Below are 17,246 nucleotides of genomic sequence, written 5' to 3' on the forward strand. Positions count from 1 at the left end.
TGATCTCACAGTCCCTGGGATCGAGCCCCGCATCGGGCTCTGCGCCGGTGGTAGGGAGTTCCCTTGGGATTCTCCCTCTCCCTCTCGTTCAGCCCCTTCCCTGTATGCTCTCTCTCAAAATAGAGAAACATTAACAAATGGTTTTTAAAAAGAACGTCTAGGATCGCATGTCTTAGGCCAGATGCTACCTTTCATAGTACTATACGGTTGACCAGCGTCCGCGAGAGAGGGCAGAAGGATATACTCCACAGAGTACCGCAGCACTAGCTAATAATCCCTACCTCGAGCCCTTTTTCGGAATGAGGCGGGGTATAAGGCCATCAAATCAACCTGAGCAGAGTTCCTTCTACGTGTACCTCTTCATGGTTTCCCCGTCGCTCCTCAATCTTCATGCGAAGCCCTGGCCCGTTAAGTGCGTGTCGGCTGCTATGCCACCCTCCCCACCCACGCCCACTGCCATCACCTCCTGACTTCCACATGGTCTCCGGTCAGGAATAAGGCCTGTGGCACCTCAGTCCTGGTCTTCAGCCCCCACCCTCCTGGGCATTCAACATGCCTGGGAGAGCCACCCCCACCCCGCCAGCCTCCTGGCCTCACAAGCCTGGCCTGGCTCAGCGCCAGTGAGGAAGTCTCTTCCCCCTGACCCGCTACTCCCTCAGGGCCGCTTCCCGCACTGTCCCCAGCGAAACCGCTCCCCGAAATGCCCGAGTCCAGCATCCCACACTGACCGCCCGTCCACCCTCCACCTCCCGTGGGAGGTCTCCTCCCGGATGTCTGACAGACACCTCCAGCTACCTCCGAATGACAGAAACAGACACCGGTCAGAGGCACGGCCCTGGAGTTAACTCCTTTAATGTCACGTGCAGACACAAGGCCAGGCCTCCCTCATCTGTGGGCGGCTTCGGGGTCCGGACGAGGGGGCCGGCTCGGGGACGCGGGCATCACCACTTCCGAACTCGGGGCAGCCCATCCACCCGAGGGGAGGTGGTGTTCTCGAGGAGACCCCTGAGGTGCTGGTTGCTGCCCAGGGCTCGCTGCACGTGCTCCGGGGTGATGCGCATCTTGTGGCTGTCCAGAGCCTCCTTGCCCGCCAGCTCCAGGATGTTGGCCGTCAGGTACTCGAGAACGGCGGTCAGGAAGACCGGGGTGGACGCGCTCAGGCGCGGGGCGTAGCGACCCTCTCGCAGGAGACGCTCCACGCGGCTGACCGGGAATTGCAGCTCGGCTCTCCTGGAGCGGGACACCGCGTGCCTCCTCCGTCTGCGACGGTGCCGGCGGCGGTGCCTCCCAGACATGCCTCGTGCTGGGTTGGAACCCGATCGGCCCGGCCTGACCGTCCCGCTGGCCCGAGGGTGGCAGGATGCCGGCGCCGACTCCTACCAAGTGTGCCCCTCACTGGTCAGGGAGCTGCTTATATGACACCTCCGACATTATGATGTCACTGGTGTCGCTGATGTCACTGTGCCCTGCTCAGGACTGGCCTGGAAACATCCATGACAGAAACCTGGTCTCCCTGTTGACTGCACTGGACCCTCTTTATGAGGGAACTTGAACATTCTACTTGACTGCAGTATTCTAGCAAAAGATTTGTTTCAGTGAATTTTTTTCCTTGGCTATAGGACACCACTCCAGGTATTCCAGCCTTACGTTGTCTTCAAACTCTCTTTTGTCCCTTTTTAAGTTGTAGGTCAGTGACAGACATGCACGACCTCCAAGGCAGGCTCAGTTCATCCCCCTCTCACACAGTAATCAAACCAATTTTGCCTCCATTTATACATTCCTCTCACTATTTCTGATCAATATTCCTGCTTCTCTTCTTTGGATTCTCTTGTGAACTAGTTATGAAATCTGCCAATTTGCTCATATGATAAACAAATTTTTTCAACATGTGTTCATGTCTGTCTAAGTGCCATGATTTTATACTTCTTCCATAATTATCTTTAGCTCTGAAACACCCATATGTCCAATTGTTCCACCTAGCAGAGCCAGGTAATCTTCAATGACGGAGATGTGGACCACATGAACACTGAAAGCCCGGGCATGTCTTTTCTTGGCTCTTCAGTGTGACTCCAGTATACCAATTATTACATTGTTAAATCTTTTTATAATTTGTTTTTCTCTCTTCCTGTTTAGTGTTTCTGTTTTGTTTTGGGTTCATTTTTAGCCAGTAAGTTATTCTCGGCTATTGACAGCCATGGTTGGGAATTTGAGTTTTTGTTTTCTTTTCATTTTATTGGTAAGGTAAAGCCCACATAACATAAAATTCACCATTCTGGCCATCCATTTTTAAGTGTACAATTCAGTGTTTTGTTTTGTTTTTAAGTAGGCTCTACACCCAGCGTGGGGCCCAACACAGGGTTTGAACTGACAACCCTGAGATCACGGTCTGAGCTGAGATCAAGATTCGGATGCTTAACTGACTGAGCCACCCAGGTGCTCCCCAATTCAGTGTACTTTTAATACATTCACAATGCTGTGATGCTATCACTTCTGATTCCAGAACAGTTTCATAACCCCCAAAAGAAACCCTTTACCCATTAAAGCAGTAACTCCTTATTCCTCACTCTTTACCAGCCCCTGGCAAACAATCTACTTTCTGTCTATATTGGTTTCCCTAGTCTAAACATTTATATAAACGGGCTCATGTGAGACATTTTGTATCTGGCTTCTTTTGCTTAGCATGTTTTCAAGGTTTGTCCACATTATAATGTCTATCACTACTTCATTTTTTTTTATGGCTGGAAAATCATCCATTGTATGCATAGATCACATTTTGTTTATCCGTTTATCAGCTGATAGACATTTAGGCTGTTTCCAACATTGTGACTCTTATAAATAATGCTGCTATAAGAATTTGTGTACAAGATTTTGTGTTAACATATGGCTTCGATTTTCTTGTGTATATACCTAAAAGTGCAATTGTTTGGTCATGTGGTGACAATTCATATTTATGGTCCCACCATCTGGAGATCTTCCTAAATAGATTGATGGCTTGTAGAGATCTGGTCCCCACTGGGTGAGAGACAACAGAGAATCCGGTTTGTCAGTCTTTTTGTTTGTCTATTTTTAGTGCAAATAAATGCAGAATTTCATGCCCTCTGGGAGCAGAACAAGTACTTGATATCTGTACCAGGGAGGTTTACTGTTTCTGTGTTTATACTTGACCCATGATTAAAATTGTAGAATTGAGGCTATAACCTTTATTTCACTGTGCCTGTACATGTATGTGTCTATAATTCAGAAATGACTTCATCTCTGATTGTGTGAGTATATAAAGTTCCTACCTCCACATCTTGGAAATTAAAGAGGCTCTGTTCTGATTGATATATCTAGATGAATAATTGCTTATATAAATTGAGTATTTCTAAAATACCCTGAAAATAATGAAATTAAATTTCTGACCCTTTAAAGGTACTTGATTTAAAAAAAATTCTTGAAGAAACAAACACGAATGTATTTCAAGAATCTGAATTCAAAGTGAAATAAGTCAGAGAAAGACAAATACCATATGATTTCATTCATATGTGGAATTTAAGAAACAAATCAAATGAGCAAGGGGAAAAGAGAGAGAGAGAAGCCAAGAAACAGACTCTTAACTATAGAGAACTAATGGTTACCAGAGAGGAGGTGGGTGGGTGGATGGGCAAAATAGGTGATGGGGATTAAAGGGTGCACTTGATGAGCACCGGATGGTGCACAGAATTGTTGAATCACAATACTGTAAACCTAAAACTAATATAACACTGTGTATTAACTATATTGGAAGTAAAACAAAAAGTTTCTAAAGAATTTCAATTCATATAATTTCAATATTCAGTGAAAAGGATTACTTTAATCTTTAGTGTTTAATAAAAATAACTATATCTTCTCTGATTCATCAGTGTCAAGTACAATATAAACACATTTTTTTTCTACTTGGGCATGTTTTTCCTCAACTTATATAGGCTTACTGATTAAAGAAAGCATTACTTCTAGTTATTAACATTATAAAAATACGAATTTATTTTTAACAAAATTGAACCATTATTCCACTCATCTTTCATTACCACAGTAGTAAGGTTTTGCAGCTTGAAGAAAGGTCAAGACAAGATAAATAAAGAGAAGCATAAATCTGTTAAAATTTTGCCAAATCTGTCTCCATTTTGATGAGCTTATTCATAAGATTGTAAAACTAAGCTTGTGGTTCATTTAGAATCAAGTATTAGAGTAATACAAGGCTAGAATTTGGTTTTCTCTCTGTAAAAATTAGTTTCCTTGAAGGGCTTCTCTGCTCTTAAAATGTCATGAAAGTTCACTCTTCACCCTATATGTTAATTTGTTCAAATAGCAGAGATTTCTTTTAATAATTTTTTAATGTTTTATTTATTTTTGAGAGAGAGAGACAGAGAGAGAGGGAGAATGAGTAGGGGAGGGGCAGAGAGAGGGAGACAGGATCCAAGGCAGGCTCCTCGCTGACAGCAAAAAGCCCCGTGGAGGGCTCAAACTCACACACCAGTGAGACCTGAGCCCAAGTCAGATGCCTAACTGAGCCACCAGGTGTCCCAAATAGCAGAGATTTCTTATCTCACCAAAATAACATTGTATATTTTATTTCTAATTTACCTGTTTTCAATTATTCTCCTTAAACAAATACCCTACATTTCTACATGTGTTAAGGGTTTATTTAAATATTGTGTTTATTAAATATTACATTATCACTTTTATTAATAGGTTGCCTTCATACAGTCATTCATATTCACCCAAGTACCAGTACCAATTCACCAGTAGGGTGACTCCTCAAGGCAGGCATCCCCCTCCATTCATGCACTTCCTGATGAATTCTGCCTTAGGTGGGATTGGGATACTTCCTTCACTCTTGATGTTCCTGGTAGATTCTTCTCTAGACTGAGAATCAAACACTCGTGCAACTCCTACTTCCTTTCCTCCATGCACTTTATACCTAGTCATCCCCTAGTCTGCCTTCACACATCACCTCCTTCCAGATCCCTCATACATCACCTTCATCCAGAATTCAGTCACCAGTGGCCATGTCCAACCTATTCTGGCTGCACCCCTGGACTAGGCTAACTTAACCCTGTAGCCAAGAACATCTTGCCAAGTCCTCCACAAGGCTGGCTGCATTCTGCACCAATGCACCACCTACTATGTCCCTCTTTCTAGTTTATACACCCTGACCTGAACCTCCTGCAGAATACTCTTCCAACCTGGATACATGCAGCTCCCACCATATCCTATAGGCTTCCTGCACTCTCTATACCTATACCTACTGTGAGGCCTCACCTAGGATGGATGCACCCTTCACCTATGTACTTCTTGTTGGAACTCTCTTGGGCTGATTGTACCAATTTATGCATTTCAGCTGAATCCTCCTTTAGACTGAATTCTTCCCTCATCCATTTACTTCCTGTCAGAAAATACATTAAGCTGGCTGCAACATATGTCTATGCACCTCCTGTCATATCCCTGCCCACATCCCACCATAAGTGGTTAAATCCTCCACCCATACATTTCACACCAAGTCCTCTGTCCTCATCTATTCAGGATGCTATATTAAAATATAACAAGGTAGTTTATAAATAACAGAAACTCACTGCTCACGGTCATGGAGGCTGGAAGTCCAATATCATGGCACAGGCATGGTCATATCAGGGCCCTTTTCTGGGTCACAGACTTCTCACTGTGTGCTCACAAGGCAGAAGGGCAAGAGGTCCCTCTGGAGTCCCATTTATAGGGCACTAATTCCATTCATGAGGGCTCCACTCTCATGACTTAAATACCTCTGAAAGGTCCCAACTACTAATATCATCACATTGGGCATTAGGATTTCAAGATACAAATTTTGGAGGACACAAACATTCAGACCATAGTATCCTCCCCTAGTCTGGATACATTCTACCCCAGGAACCTCCAGCTGGGTCTTCTCTGAGCAGAATACTCCCTCTTTGAATGTCTCTATCACCGTGTCTTCTACAATCCTGAGTGCCCTCTCCACCTAAGTCCTCCTTTCCAGATATATCCTAGGCTGGCTATACTAATCATGCACTTTCTTCAATAACCTATGAATGGGTTGTTTGTGCTCTCCTCTCAAGTACTTCCTGCTGGATCCTACCCTAATCTGGCTGCATACTCCACCTCCTGCCAAGTCCTTCTCAAGGCTGGATGATCTCTATACCCATGCACTTCCTTCTAGGTGTACCCTAGATGGGCTGCACCCCACACCACTACACCCCCACCATATGCTTTCCTATGATTGCTATACCTTCCATTCATGCATCACCTGCCATGAACTCTCTCACACTGGATGTTCCCTCCTTCTAGGCATATCCTGCCCAATCCTCACCTAGGCTGGCTGTGCATTCCAACAATATACTTCCTAGACTAGAAATATCCTCTCCTAGACTTGATGCTCTATCTACTCATGTACCTCCTACTCTAACCTTCATTAGTCTGGCTGCAATCTCTATCCATGCACTATTTTAGAGTCTTCACAGAGGCTGCAAACTCTTCCACACATGAACTTCCTGTCACACTGTGCTCAGACTGGCTGTACCCTCTAGTTATGCACCTCTTGCTGAATCCTAATTTAGGCAGAATGATTTCCCCACCCATGCTTCTCCTAATTTCTGCTGTCCTAAGCTGGGTGCTTCCTCCACTCATGCGCTTCCTGTTAGAGGCTACATAAGGCTAGCTGTATCTTCCACATGTGCAACTCCTAGAGTGACCCTCTAGGCCATATACTTCTACCAACCCATCATATCTTGTCAAGCCTTCTACAGGCTGTCTGAATCCTATTTCCATGCAGCTCATCAGATTCCCTCCTATAAGCTGGGTATATTCTGCATCCACATACCCTCTGCCATGTCTTCCATAGGCTGGGATGCACCTCCACCCAGGCAATTCCTGCCATTTCTTTCCCTAGGTGCCTACACCTGCTATTCAAGCACCTATGGCAGAGTTATCTCCTAAGCTGGACACTCCCTGCACCATTTACTTCTTGCTGAATTGTCCTAGAATTCCCATAAACTTCATTCACGCATATCCTTCTAATCTTCCCCTAAGTTGGAAGCTCCCAAAACATGCACTTCCTGTCAACTTATCCCCCAAATCGGCTTCACCTTGCAAGTAAGCACCTCCCTTAAGGTCCTTCTGGACAAGGCTGATCAAACGTCGTACTTGACAAAAGTTCAGCCTGGTTTACTAGGACAGCTAAGCCCTCAACTTTAGGTGATATTCTCAAACTGTAATTTGTTTCCTCCATCTCAAAGACCAGATGTCTGTCTCATATGCATAAAAACAAACACTTCCTGCCTAGATTTTTCTGTTTTTACAATGTTCAAGAAATACTCAAGTAGTTTTCAGCATGCCCATCCTGTGACAGCCACCTATCCGACAATCTTTGCATACAATAGCTTTCTTATTTGCCCTCACTCTGAGATGTTTCTGCCTTAAGTTTTGAGCATCTCTTTATTGCAATAGTTCCTAATAAAACCTTTCTTTGCTAATAACTGGGCTTGCTTTTTTTAAATCTTGATACTATGGTGACATGACTCAGATGGAGTGGTGACTGTCTCATTAAAGCCCATCATCTTCACCCAGTTAATATGCTAGTCTCCAGGGCCCCTCAAGTCCTTTCATGGCTGGGGAAATTGAGATCCATGGTAAGTCACAACTCCGTATCCTTTGCTCTGACATTTGTCTGTTTTAGCATAGAAAAGATTTAACTTTATTTCCCCCTTACTTTCTTACTGTCCTGTTTCTCTGTCTTTCCTGTGAGTGGGGTTAATGACCCTGACTCTTTAATGGGAAATCACTTCTTGGATTTAAGACCAAGTCCTTTAGCACTGAGAGGTGTTCATTTCATTATCTTGGAAAACCTTCAAATTTACTGATATTCTCTAGACCGCTCTGACAGAGGATACATGCTCCATCATTTCAGTTTTACGTCCACCTAAATTTTCCAAAAAGAGCAAAATTTTTGATAAAGACAACACAAAACTTGAACATTCTCTTTGGGGATATTGGATGATCTCCAAACTGGTTCACTTACTAGGGGATCCCTACCTAAGTCCTCATCGAAACAATGTTCTGTTTATTTTGTCTAGTATGAAGAGGCAGAAAAGCCCATCTCCAACAATATCTTTTCAGGAACCATTATTTCCTTTAAAGACCATCTTCCTTACCCAAAGTCCTCTACCACCTCTCTCTTTCCATCATACCCCCTTTCTACTTTCCCCTTTTTAAACCACTTTTGACCTAACCTTTAGCCCCCTTGAATCCTTCATTCTGTCATCCTTCAACTCTGTACCCCAACAAAACCTTTCCCTTCCCAGTCTTCCCCACAGATACATAGAGTCACTTGAGTTTCAGGCTTCCCTCCTCCCATTGTGGACTCTCAATGAGTTCAAGGAACCCAAGATGAAACAACTGAGACAGTGATTTTCAAACCCTGGTCTCGCTCTGATATTCATGCCATCATTGAATATGTTCTGGATCACTGAACAAACCAAGAGGAATTTTCCACTCAGTTCAGGCTATTCCTTAGAACCTGTTCACCAAGGCCTCCTGACCTTTACCAACTGGTCAATCTCCTTGTGGATCCAGGATGTCACCCTTTAGTTTTAAGGGTCTAGGTGAGACACAACAAGCAAGATCATTCTGATGGCATAATTTCTTTTCATAAAGCCAAGTACATTGGTGACAATCTTCTTGTTTATATCCCCTTGGCTTTCATTTCCAAATTTGACTGGTCACAAATATAAGAATTAGACAACAATGAGACAAATCCGTCTCCAACTTTAAACACAGGTTAACAATATTTGGAAAGATTTCTCAGGTCTCTCTCCAAATGACCATATAGTTCTAGCTTTAGTCACCAGTTTTACTAATGGACTAAAGCCCCTAATAGAAAAATCATACAAAAGCAGAACATAAACTGTCATACAGATCCCCTCTCTGGATTCATGCTCTAACTCAACATCATAAGGATGCCATGCTTGAAAAATCTGAATCAATACAACATAAGCTCTTGGTTCATCAACTTAGGCAACTATAAAGAAAGGGATCTAATATTTATGGCCCTAATTCCTTTTGGAAACCCTCTACTGACAAAGATATACAAAAATTTATATATTTAAAAATAACTACTAGACTAGGAATTGTCCAGCCTTCAAGCTAAAGGGGAAACAAGAGACTAGAGCTTTTTCCCAGTAATATCCCTCTCAGGAACCAAGTCATTCACCTCCTGCCAATTCCCAAACTATGATAGATGCTTCCTTCATACATGCACATCCTGGTAAATCCTATCCTAAGCTCATTTCTCCCTCTAAACCAGAATATCATACAGGTTCTACCTTAGGCTGGCCGTACTCTGTAGCAATTCATCTTCTATTATGTCTGCCATTATGCTGGCTGCATCCTCCACTCAACAACCTCCTGCCAGTTCCTAGCCATTGACTACCTACACACTGTACCCCTAATCACCCTACCATATTCTCCTCTATTCTGGCCGAATGCTCCACATATGCCTCTTGCTGAGTCTACTCTAGGCCGTGTATTTCCTCTACCAATGCACTTCCTGCTGGATACTCCTATACACTCACTGGGCCTTCCATCCATGCACCATCTGGTGTGTCCTCCTCTAGTCTGGATGCTCACTTCACCCATGTATTCCATGAAGTGTATTCCTGTATGCTGTATTCTCTCACCACCCATCAAATCTCTTCAATATGCTCAAATTGCTAAAGAAACCATGGACAAAGACCTAAAGAAAACCAGAAGAATAATGTTTCACCAAACAAATAACAGTGATAATTAAATAGAAATTAGTAAAAGGAACCAAATATCAATTCTAAAGCTGAAAAGAACAATAACTAAAATGACAAATTCACCAGAATAGTTCAACAGTGGGTTTTATTAAGCAGAAGAAAAAAAATCAGTGAAATTAGAGATAAACCAATTGAAATTAACAAGTCTGAGAAGAGAGAAGAAAAAAGAAAAAAGACTGAAGACCAATGAACAAAGCCTAAGAGACCTGTGGAGCATCAACTTATATATCATCACATGTATGGAGTTCCAGAAGAATAGGAGCAAGAGAAAGGGGTACAAAGTATGTGTGAGAAAATAACAACCAATAGCTTTCCAAATTTGATAAAAGATATGAATCTACACTTCCAAAGGTCAACAAATTCAAACAATAAAAGCAAAGGAGATTGATATTGAGGCACATCATAATGAAACTGTCAAAAGTCAAAGAAAAAGAGACAATCTTGAAAGCAACAAGACTAATCACTTATAAGGAATCCTCAATCAGATTAGCAAAAGCCAATTTCTCATGACAAATCATAGAGGTAAGAAGGCAGTGGGATGCTATATTTCAAGAGCTTAAAGAAAAACAACTTTTAACCCAAAACACTAAATCTTACAAAACTACCCTTTAAAAATGAAGGGGATTGACATAAGTGAAAGGAGAAAAAGACAACAACACAATTATATTGCACGATTTCAATATCTTGCTTTCTGTTATGGATAGAACAACTAGACAGAAGATCAATAAGTAAGCAGAGAACTTGAAAAACACTAAAGATCAATGCATCTGACAGACATACACAGAAGTATCCATCCAATAACAGAAGAATGTATATTCTTCTCAAGTGCACATGAAACATTCTCTAAGATAGACCATATATTAGGCCACTAAACAAGTCTTGACATTCTCTTAACATTTAAGAAAACTGGAATGGTATGAAGTATTTTCTCTGACTACAATGCAATGAAACTAGATGTCAAAAGCAGAAAGAAAACAGGAAAATACACAAATATCTGGAATTTAAACAATGTACTCTTAAACAACCAATGCATTAAAGAAGAAATAAAAAGGGAATTCATAAAATATTCACAGACAACAAATAAAAAATAAAATTTTTAAAAAATTTTAAAAGAAAATATTCAGAGACAAATGAAAATGAAAACACAACATACTAGGGGCGCCTGGGTGGCGTAGTCGGTTAAGCGTCCGACTTCAGCCAGGTCACGATCTCGCGGTCCGTGAGTTCGAGCCCCGCGTCAGGCTCTGGGCTGATGGCTCGGAGCCTGGAGCCTGTTTCCGATTCTGTGTCTCCCTCTCTCTCTGACCCTCCCCCGTTCATGCTCTGTCTCTCTCTGTCCCAAAAATAAAATAAAAAATGTTGAAAAAAAAAAAATTAAAAAAAAAAAAAAAAAAAGAAAACACAACATACCAAAACTTATGGGGTGCAGTGAAAGCATGACTGAGAGAAAAGTTCATAGAGGTAGATGCTTACATAAGAAAAAAAAAGATCTCAAATCAATAACTTAATTTTATACCTCCAGGAACTAGAAAAAGAAAAACAAACTAAACCCAAAATTAGCAGAAGGAAGGAAATAATAGGTTGTAGCAGGTATAAATGAAATAAAAATAGAAAAACATCAATGAAACCACGAATTGCATTTTTGTTTTTTGTTTTTGTTTTTTTTATGAAAATATAATTTTATTTATTTATTTATTTTTTTTTTTAATATATGAAATTTACTGTCAAATTGGTTTCCATACAACACCCAGTGCTCATCCCAAAAGGTGCCCTCCTCAATACCCATCACCCACCCTGCCCTCCCTCCCACCCCCCATCAACCCTCAGTTTGTTCTCAGTTTTTAACAGTCTCTTATGCTTTGGCTCTCTCCCACTCTAACCTCTTTTTTTTTTTTTTTCCTTCCCCTCCCCCATGGGTTTCTGTTACGTTTCTCAGGATCCACATAAGAGTGAAACCATATGGTATCTGTCTTTCTCTGTATGGCTTATTTCACTTAGCATCACACTCTCCAGTTCCATCCACGTTGCTACGAAAGGCCATATTTCATTTTTTCTCATTGCCACGTAGTATTCCATTGTGTATATAAACCACAATTTCTTTATCCATTCATCAGTTGATGGACATTTAGGCTCTTTCCATAATTTGGCTATTGTTGAGAGTGCTGCTGTAAACATTGGGGTACAAGTGCCCCTATGCATCAGTACTCCTGTATCCCTTGGATAAATTCCTAGCAGTCCTATTGCTGGGTCATAGGGTAGGTCTATTTTTAATTTTCTGAGGAACCTCCACACTGCTTTCCAGAGCGGCTGCACCAATTTGCATTCCCACCAGCAGTGCAAGAGGGTTCCCGTTTCTCCACATCCTCTCCAGCATCTATAGTCTCCTGATTTGCATTTTTGAAAAGAGCAACAAAATCAATAAACTTCTAGCTAAACTAACAAAAGAAATGACTGAAATAATAAAATTAGAAATGAAAGAGGTAATATTAAAAAATAATGGGACAGAAATAAAAAGGATTATAAGAGATTACTATGAGCAATTATATGCCAACAAATGGGATAACCTAAAATAAATGAATAAATTCTTAGAAATGTATAACCAACCAAGACTGAATCATAAAGAAATAAAAACTCTGAACAGACCTATAACATGTTAGGAGATTCAATCAGTAATCAAATATCTCCCACTCCAAAAACTGCCCAGGACCAGTTGTTGACTTCATTGAGTAATTTTTTAAATGGTTATTTATTTTTGAGAGAGAGACAATGCAAGCAGGGAAGGGGCAGAAAGAGACAGACAGAAGATCTGAGGCAGGCTCCATGCTGACAGCAGAGAGCCGGATGCAGGGCTTGAACCCAAGAACCATGAGATCATGACCTAAGCTGAAGTCTGACACTTAACTGACTGAGCCACCAGGCACCCCAAATTCATTGAATAATTTTATCAAACAATTATAGAAGAATTAATACCAATCCTCCTCAAATTATTCCAAAGAACTGAAGAGAAGGGAACACTTCCAAATGCACTTCTATGAAGTCAGCATTTCTCTAATACCAAAACTAGATGAAGATTTAACAAGAAAAAAGAACTTACAGAATAATAATATTAATAGTAATGTAAAAATTCTCAACAAAATATTAGCAAACCAAATTAAATGGCAGATTAAAAATATTATACACCATGACCAAGGGGATATATACCTGAAATGCAAATATACTTCAACATATGAAAATCAGTCCATGTAATGTACCATGTTAATAAAGTGAAGGGGACAAACACACGATCATCTCAATTGATGCAGAGAAAGCAACTGACAAAATTGTACACACTTTTATGATAAAAAAGCAAGGAATAGAAGAAAACTACATCAACATAACGAAAGCAGTATATGAAAAACCTACAACTAACGTATACTCTATGAGAAAGACGGAGAGCTTTCCATCAAAGATCAAGAAGTCAAGTATGCCCACTCTCACTATCCAACATAGTTCTGGAAAACTTAGCCAAAGCAATTAGAAAAGAAAAAGAAATAAAAGGCATCCAAACTGGAAAAGGAGAAATACAATTATTTCTGTTTGCAGATGACATCTTATATGTAGAAAACTCTAAAGAATCCACAAAAGGCTATTACAAGTAATAAACAATTTTAACAGTTTCAGGATACAAAATCAACACAAAAATTCAGTTCCATTTCTATATGTTAACAATGACCAATCCAAAGTAGAAATTTAGAAAACAATCATATTTACTATAGCATCCAAAAGAATAAAATAGTTAGGAATAAACCTAACTAATAAGTTGAAACACTTGTATACTGAAAACTGTATTGCTAAAAGGAAATGAAGATACAAAGAAATGGAAAGACATCCCATGCTCATGGATTAAGACATACCATTACAATGCTCATACTACCCAAACCAATCCAACAATTCAATGCAATCTCTATCAAAATCCAATGATATATTTTGTAGAAATAGAAAACATCATTCTAAAATTAATACATAACCTCCAAGCTCCCTAAATAACAAAAATAATTTTGAGAAATAAAAACAAACCTAGACACTTCAAACTTACTGACATCAAAGCTTATTACAAAGCTACCATAATCAAAACAGTATGATATTAGCGTAAAAACAGATATATAGACTAATAGAACAGACTAGAGAGCTCAAAAATAAATGCCTGCATATACAGCCATATTATTTCAACAAGGGTTCAAAAACTACATAATGAAAGGACGATTCCTTCAGCAAACTGGTGTTGGGAAAACTGGATATCCATGTGCAAAAGGATAAAGTTGGACCCAAACGCTATACAAATACAAAAATTACTGAAAATGTATAAATACCTAAACATAAGAACTAGAAGAAACCTAGAAGAAAACAGCAGAAAAGCTGCACAACACTTAATTTGGCAATGATTTCGTGGATAGGGTACCAAAAGCAAAGGCAGGATGCCTGGGTGGCTCAGTCAGTTAAGCATCCAACTTCGGCTGAGGTCATGATCTCAGTCCAAGTTTGGCTCAGGTCATGATCTCATGGTTTGTGGGTTCGAGCCCCACATCAGGCTCTGCACTGACAACTCTGAGCCTGCTTCGGATTCTGTCTCCGTCTCTCTCTGCCTCTCTCTCTCAAAAATAAATAACTAAATGTTAAAAAAAAGCGAAGGTAACAAAAGTGAAAACAGACAAATGGGACTACATCAAAATTGAAAAATTCTGTGCATCAAGGAAACAATAAGCAAAGTAAAAAGATAACCTATTGAATGGGAAAAAAATATTTGTAAACCATGTATCTGACAAGGGGTTAATATCCAGAATCTATAAGAAACTTTTATGATTCAATATGAAAAGACAATCAAATTTAATAGTGGGCAAAGGACTGGAACAGACAACTCTCCAAGGAAAACTTATAAATAAATGCCCAAGAAGCATATGAAAAGATGCTCAACAACTAGTCACCAGAGAAATGCAAATCAAGGCCACAGTGAGATATTACCTCACACCCATTAGGGTAGCCACTATCAAAAGAAAAGAAAATAAGTGTTGGTGAGGATGTAGAGAAACTGGAACCCCTGCACTATTGGTTGGAATGTATAACAGGATAGCCACTACAGAAAACAATATGGAGATTCCTCAAATAAGTAAAAACAGAATTACCATATGATTTGGCAATCCCACTTCTGGGTATACATACAAAGACTTCACAGCAGGATCTCAAAAAGATATTTGCAGAACCACATTTTTTACAGGATTATTCACAGGAGGAAGAAAAGAGCTGTGTAGGAACAGAATTTTTTTTTAATTTTTTTATGTTTATTTTATATTTTGGGAAAGAGCGAGAGAACACAAGCAGGGAAGGGGCAGAGAGAGAGGGAGACACAGAATCCAAAGCAGGCTGCAGGCTCTGAGCTGTCAGCACAGAGCCCAACGCAAGGCTCGAACTCACGAACCATGAGATCATGACCTAAGCCAAAGTTGGATGCTTAACTGACTGAGCCACCCAGGTGCCCTGAGCAGAGTTTTTGGACACTAGTAAAACTAAGCTGATATTCATTCAAACTAATTTTCTCATAAATTTTTCAATTATAATCCCCAGGACAACTTTTAAGAAAATAACAAAATATACAGAAAAGAAAATAAGGATGGAATACAGTATAAAACAAACAAACAAAAAAACATATAAACACAAAAACAAAAGAAGGGAAGTAATGGAGGAACTCAGAAACAAAAATGAGGACACAGAGAAAACAAATAGGAAAATGGCAGAATTAAGTGTTTCCTTATTGGTAATGACTTTAATTGTAAACAGATTAAATTCTCCAATTAAAAGGCAAATTTTAGTAAAATGTATAATAAAAAAGCATAATCTGTTAGGAGCATCTGGTCTAAAGTGTTACTCAAAGCCATTGTATCCTTGCTGATTTTCTGTCTGGGTGATTTATCTGTTGATATAAGTGCAGTGTTAAAGTCCCCCATTATTATTGTATTACTGTCAATTTCTTCCTTTATGTCTGTTAATAGTTGTTTTATGTACTTAGGTGCGTCTATGTTGGGTACGTAAATATTTACAATGGTTATATCCTCTTGCTGGAGTGTTCCCTTTATCATCATGTAGTGTCTTTCTTTGTCTCTTGTTATAGCCACTGTTCTATATAATCAGAATATTCCATACAAAACCAGCAAAATACACATTCTTTTCAATTGAATGAGGAATATTCTCCAGAACAGATCACATGTTAGGCCAGGTAATGAGTCTCAATAAATTCAAAACGAGTAAAATCATATCATGCATCTTTTCCAACTACAATGGTATGAAACCAGGAATCAATCACAAGAAAAATTCTGGAAAGAACACAAATACATGGAGGCTAAATAACATGTCACTAAACAATGAATGGGTCAACCAAGATATCAAAGATGAAATAAAAATATACCTGGAAATTAAAGAAAATGAGAACACAATGATCCAAAATTTGGGGCGCTTGGGTGGCTCAGTCAGTTGACCATCCCTCTTGATTTCAGCTCAGGTCATGATCCCAGGGTCATGGGATCGAGCCCCATACCAGGCTCTGCACTGAGTGTGGAGCCTGCATAAGATTCTCTCTCTCTCTGTCACATCCCCAGCCCCACCCCACTCTCTTTCTCTCTCAAATAAAACTCTTTGGTATACAGCAAAACCTATTTTCAGAGGAAAGATTATAGCAATACAGGCCTTCAAGAACAAAGGAAATCTCAAATAAACAACTCAAATAAACCTAATCTCAAATACATCTAACCTTACACCTAAAGGAGCTAGAAAAACAAAAACAAACAAAGCCTAAATCCAGTTGAAGGAAGGGAATAGAGAAGAAATAAACAAAATAGAGATGAAATAAAATCTAATACAACAGATATAACACCTACTCTTCCCAAGCTATCCTAAAAATAGAAGAGGAAGGAAAGCTTCAAAATTCATTTTACAAAGCCAACATTACACTGGTACCAAAACCGAAAATTACACTAAAAAAAGAAATCAACATGTCAATATCTCTAATGAGCAGAGACGCAAAAATCTTCAATAGAATATTAACTGAATCTAACAATACATCAAAAAAAAATATTCACCATGATCAAGTGGGACTTATTCCAGGGATGCAAGGGTTGTTCAATATTGCAAATCAATCAATGTGACACACCACATTAATAAGAGATAGGATAAAAACCATATGATCATTTCAATAGATGCAAAAAAAACATTTGACAAAGTATGACATTTATTCATGATAAAAACCATCAACAAAATAGGCTTAGAGGTAATACACTGCAATATAATAAAGGCTGTATATGAAAAACTCACAGCTAAAATCATCCTCAATGGGGAAAAACTGAGAGCTTTTCTCCTAAGGTAAGGAACAAGACAAGGATGTGCACTTTCACCACC

The 17,246-nt window shown here is 39.8% G+C and overlaps 1 protein-coding gene across 1 annotated transcript; it reads right to left on the reverse strand.

Annotated features, from left to right (window-relative positions):
* Positions 1 to 821: 821 nt before the first annotated feature.
* Positions 822 to 1,396, reverse strand: LOC145713533 (histone H2A-Bbd type 1-like). The gene has a single exon (XM_081792389.1). The coding sequence runs from the start codon at positions 1,293 to 1,295 to the stop codon at positions 942 to 944; it is 354 nt and encodes a 117-aa protein (XP_081648515.1). The 5' UTR covers positions 1,296 to 1,396; the 3' UTR covers positions 822 to 941.
* Positions 1,397 to 17,246: the final 15,850 nt, after the last annotated feature.

The sequence above is a fragment of the Panthera onca genome, chromosome X, assembly GCF_046562875.1.
Source record: "Panthera onca isolate mPanOnc1 chromosome X, mPanOnc1 haplotype 2, whole genome shotgun sequence".
Taxonomy (NCBI): domain Eukaryota; kingdom Metazoa; phylum Chordata; class Mammalia; order Carnivora; family Felidae; genus Panthera; species Panthera onca.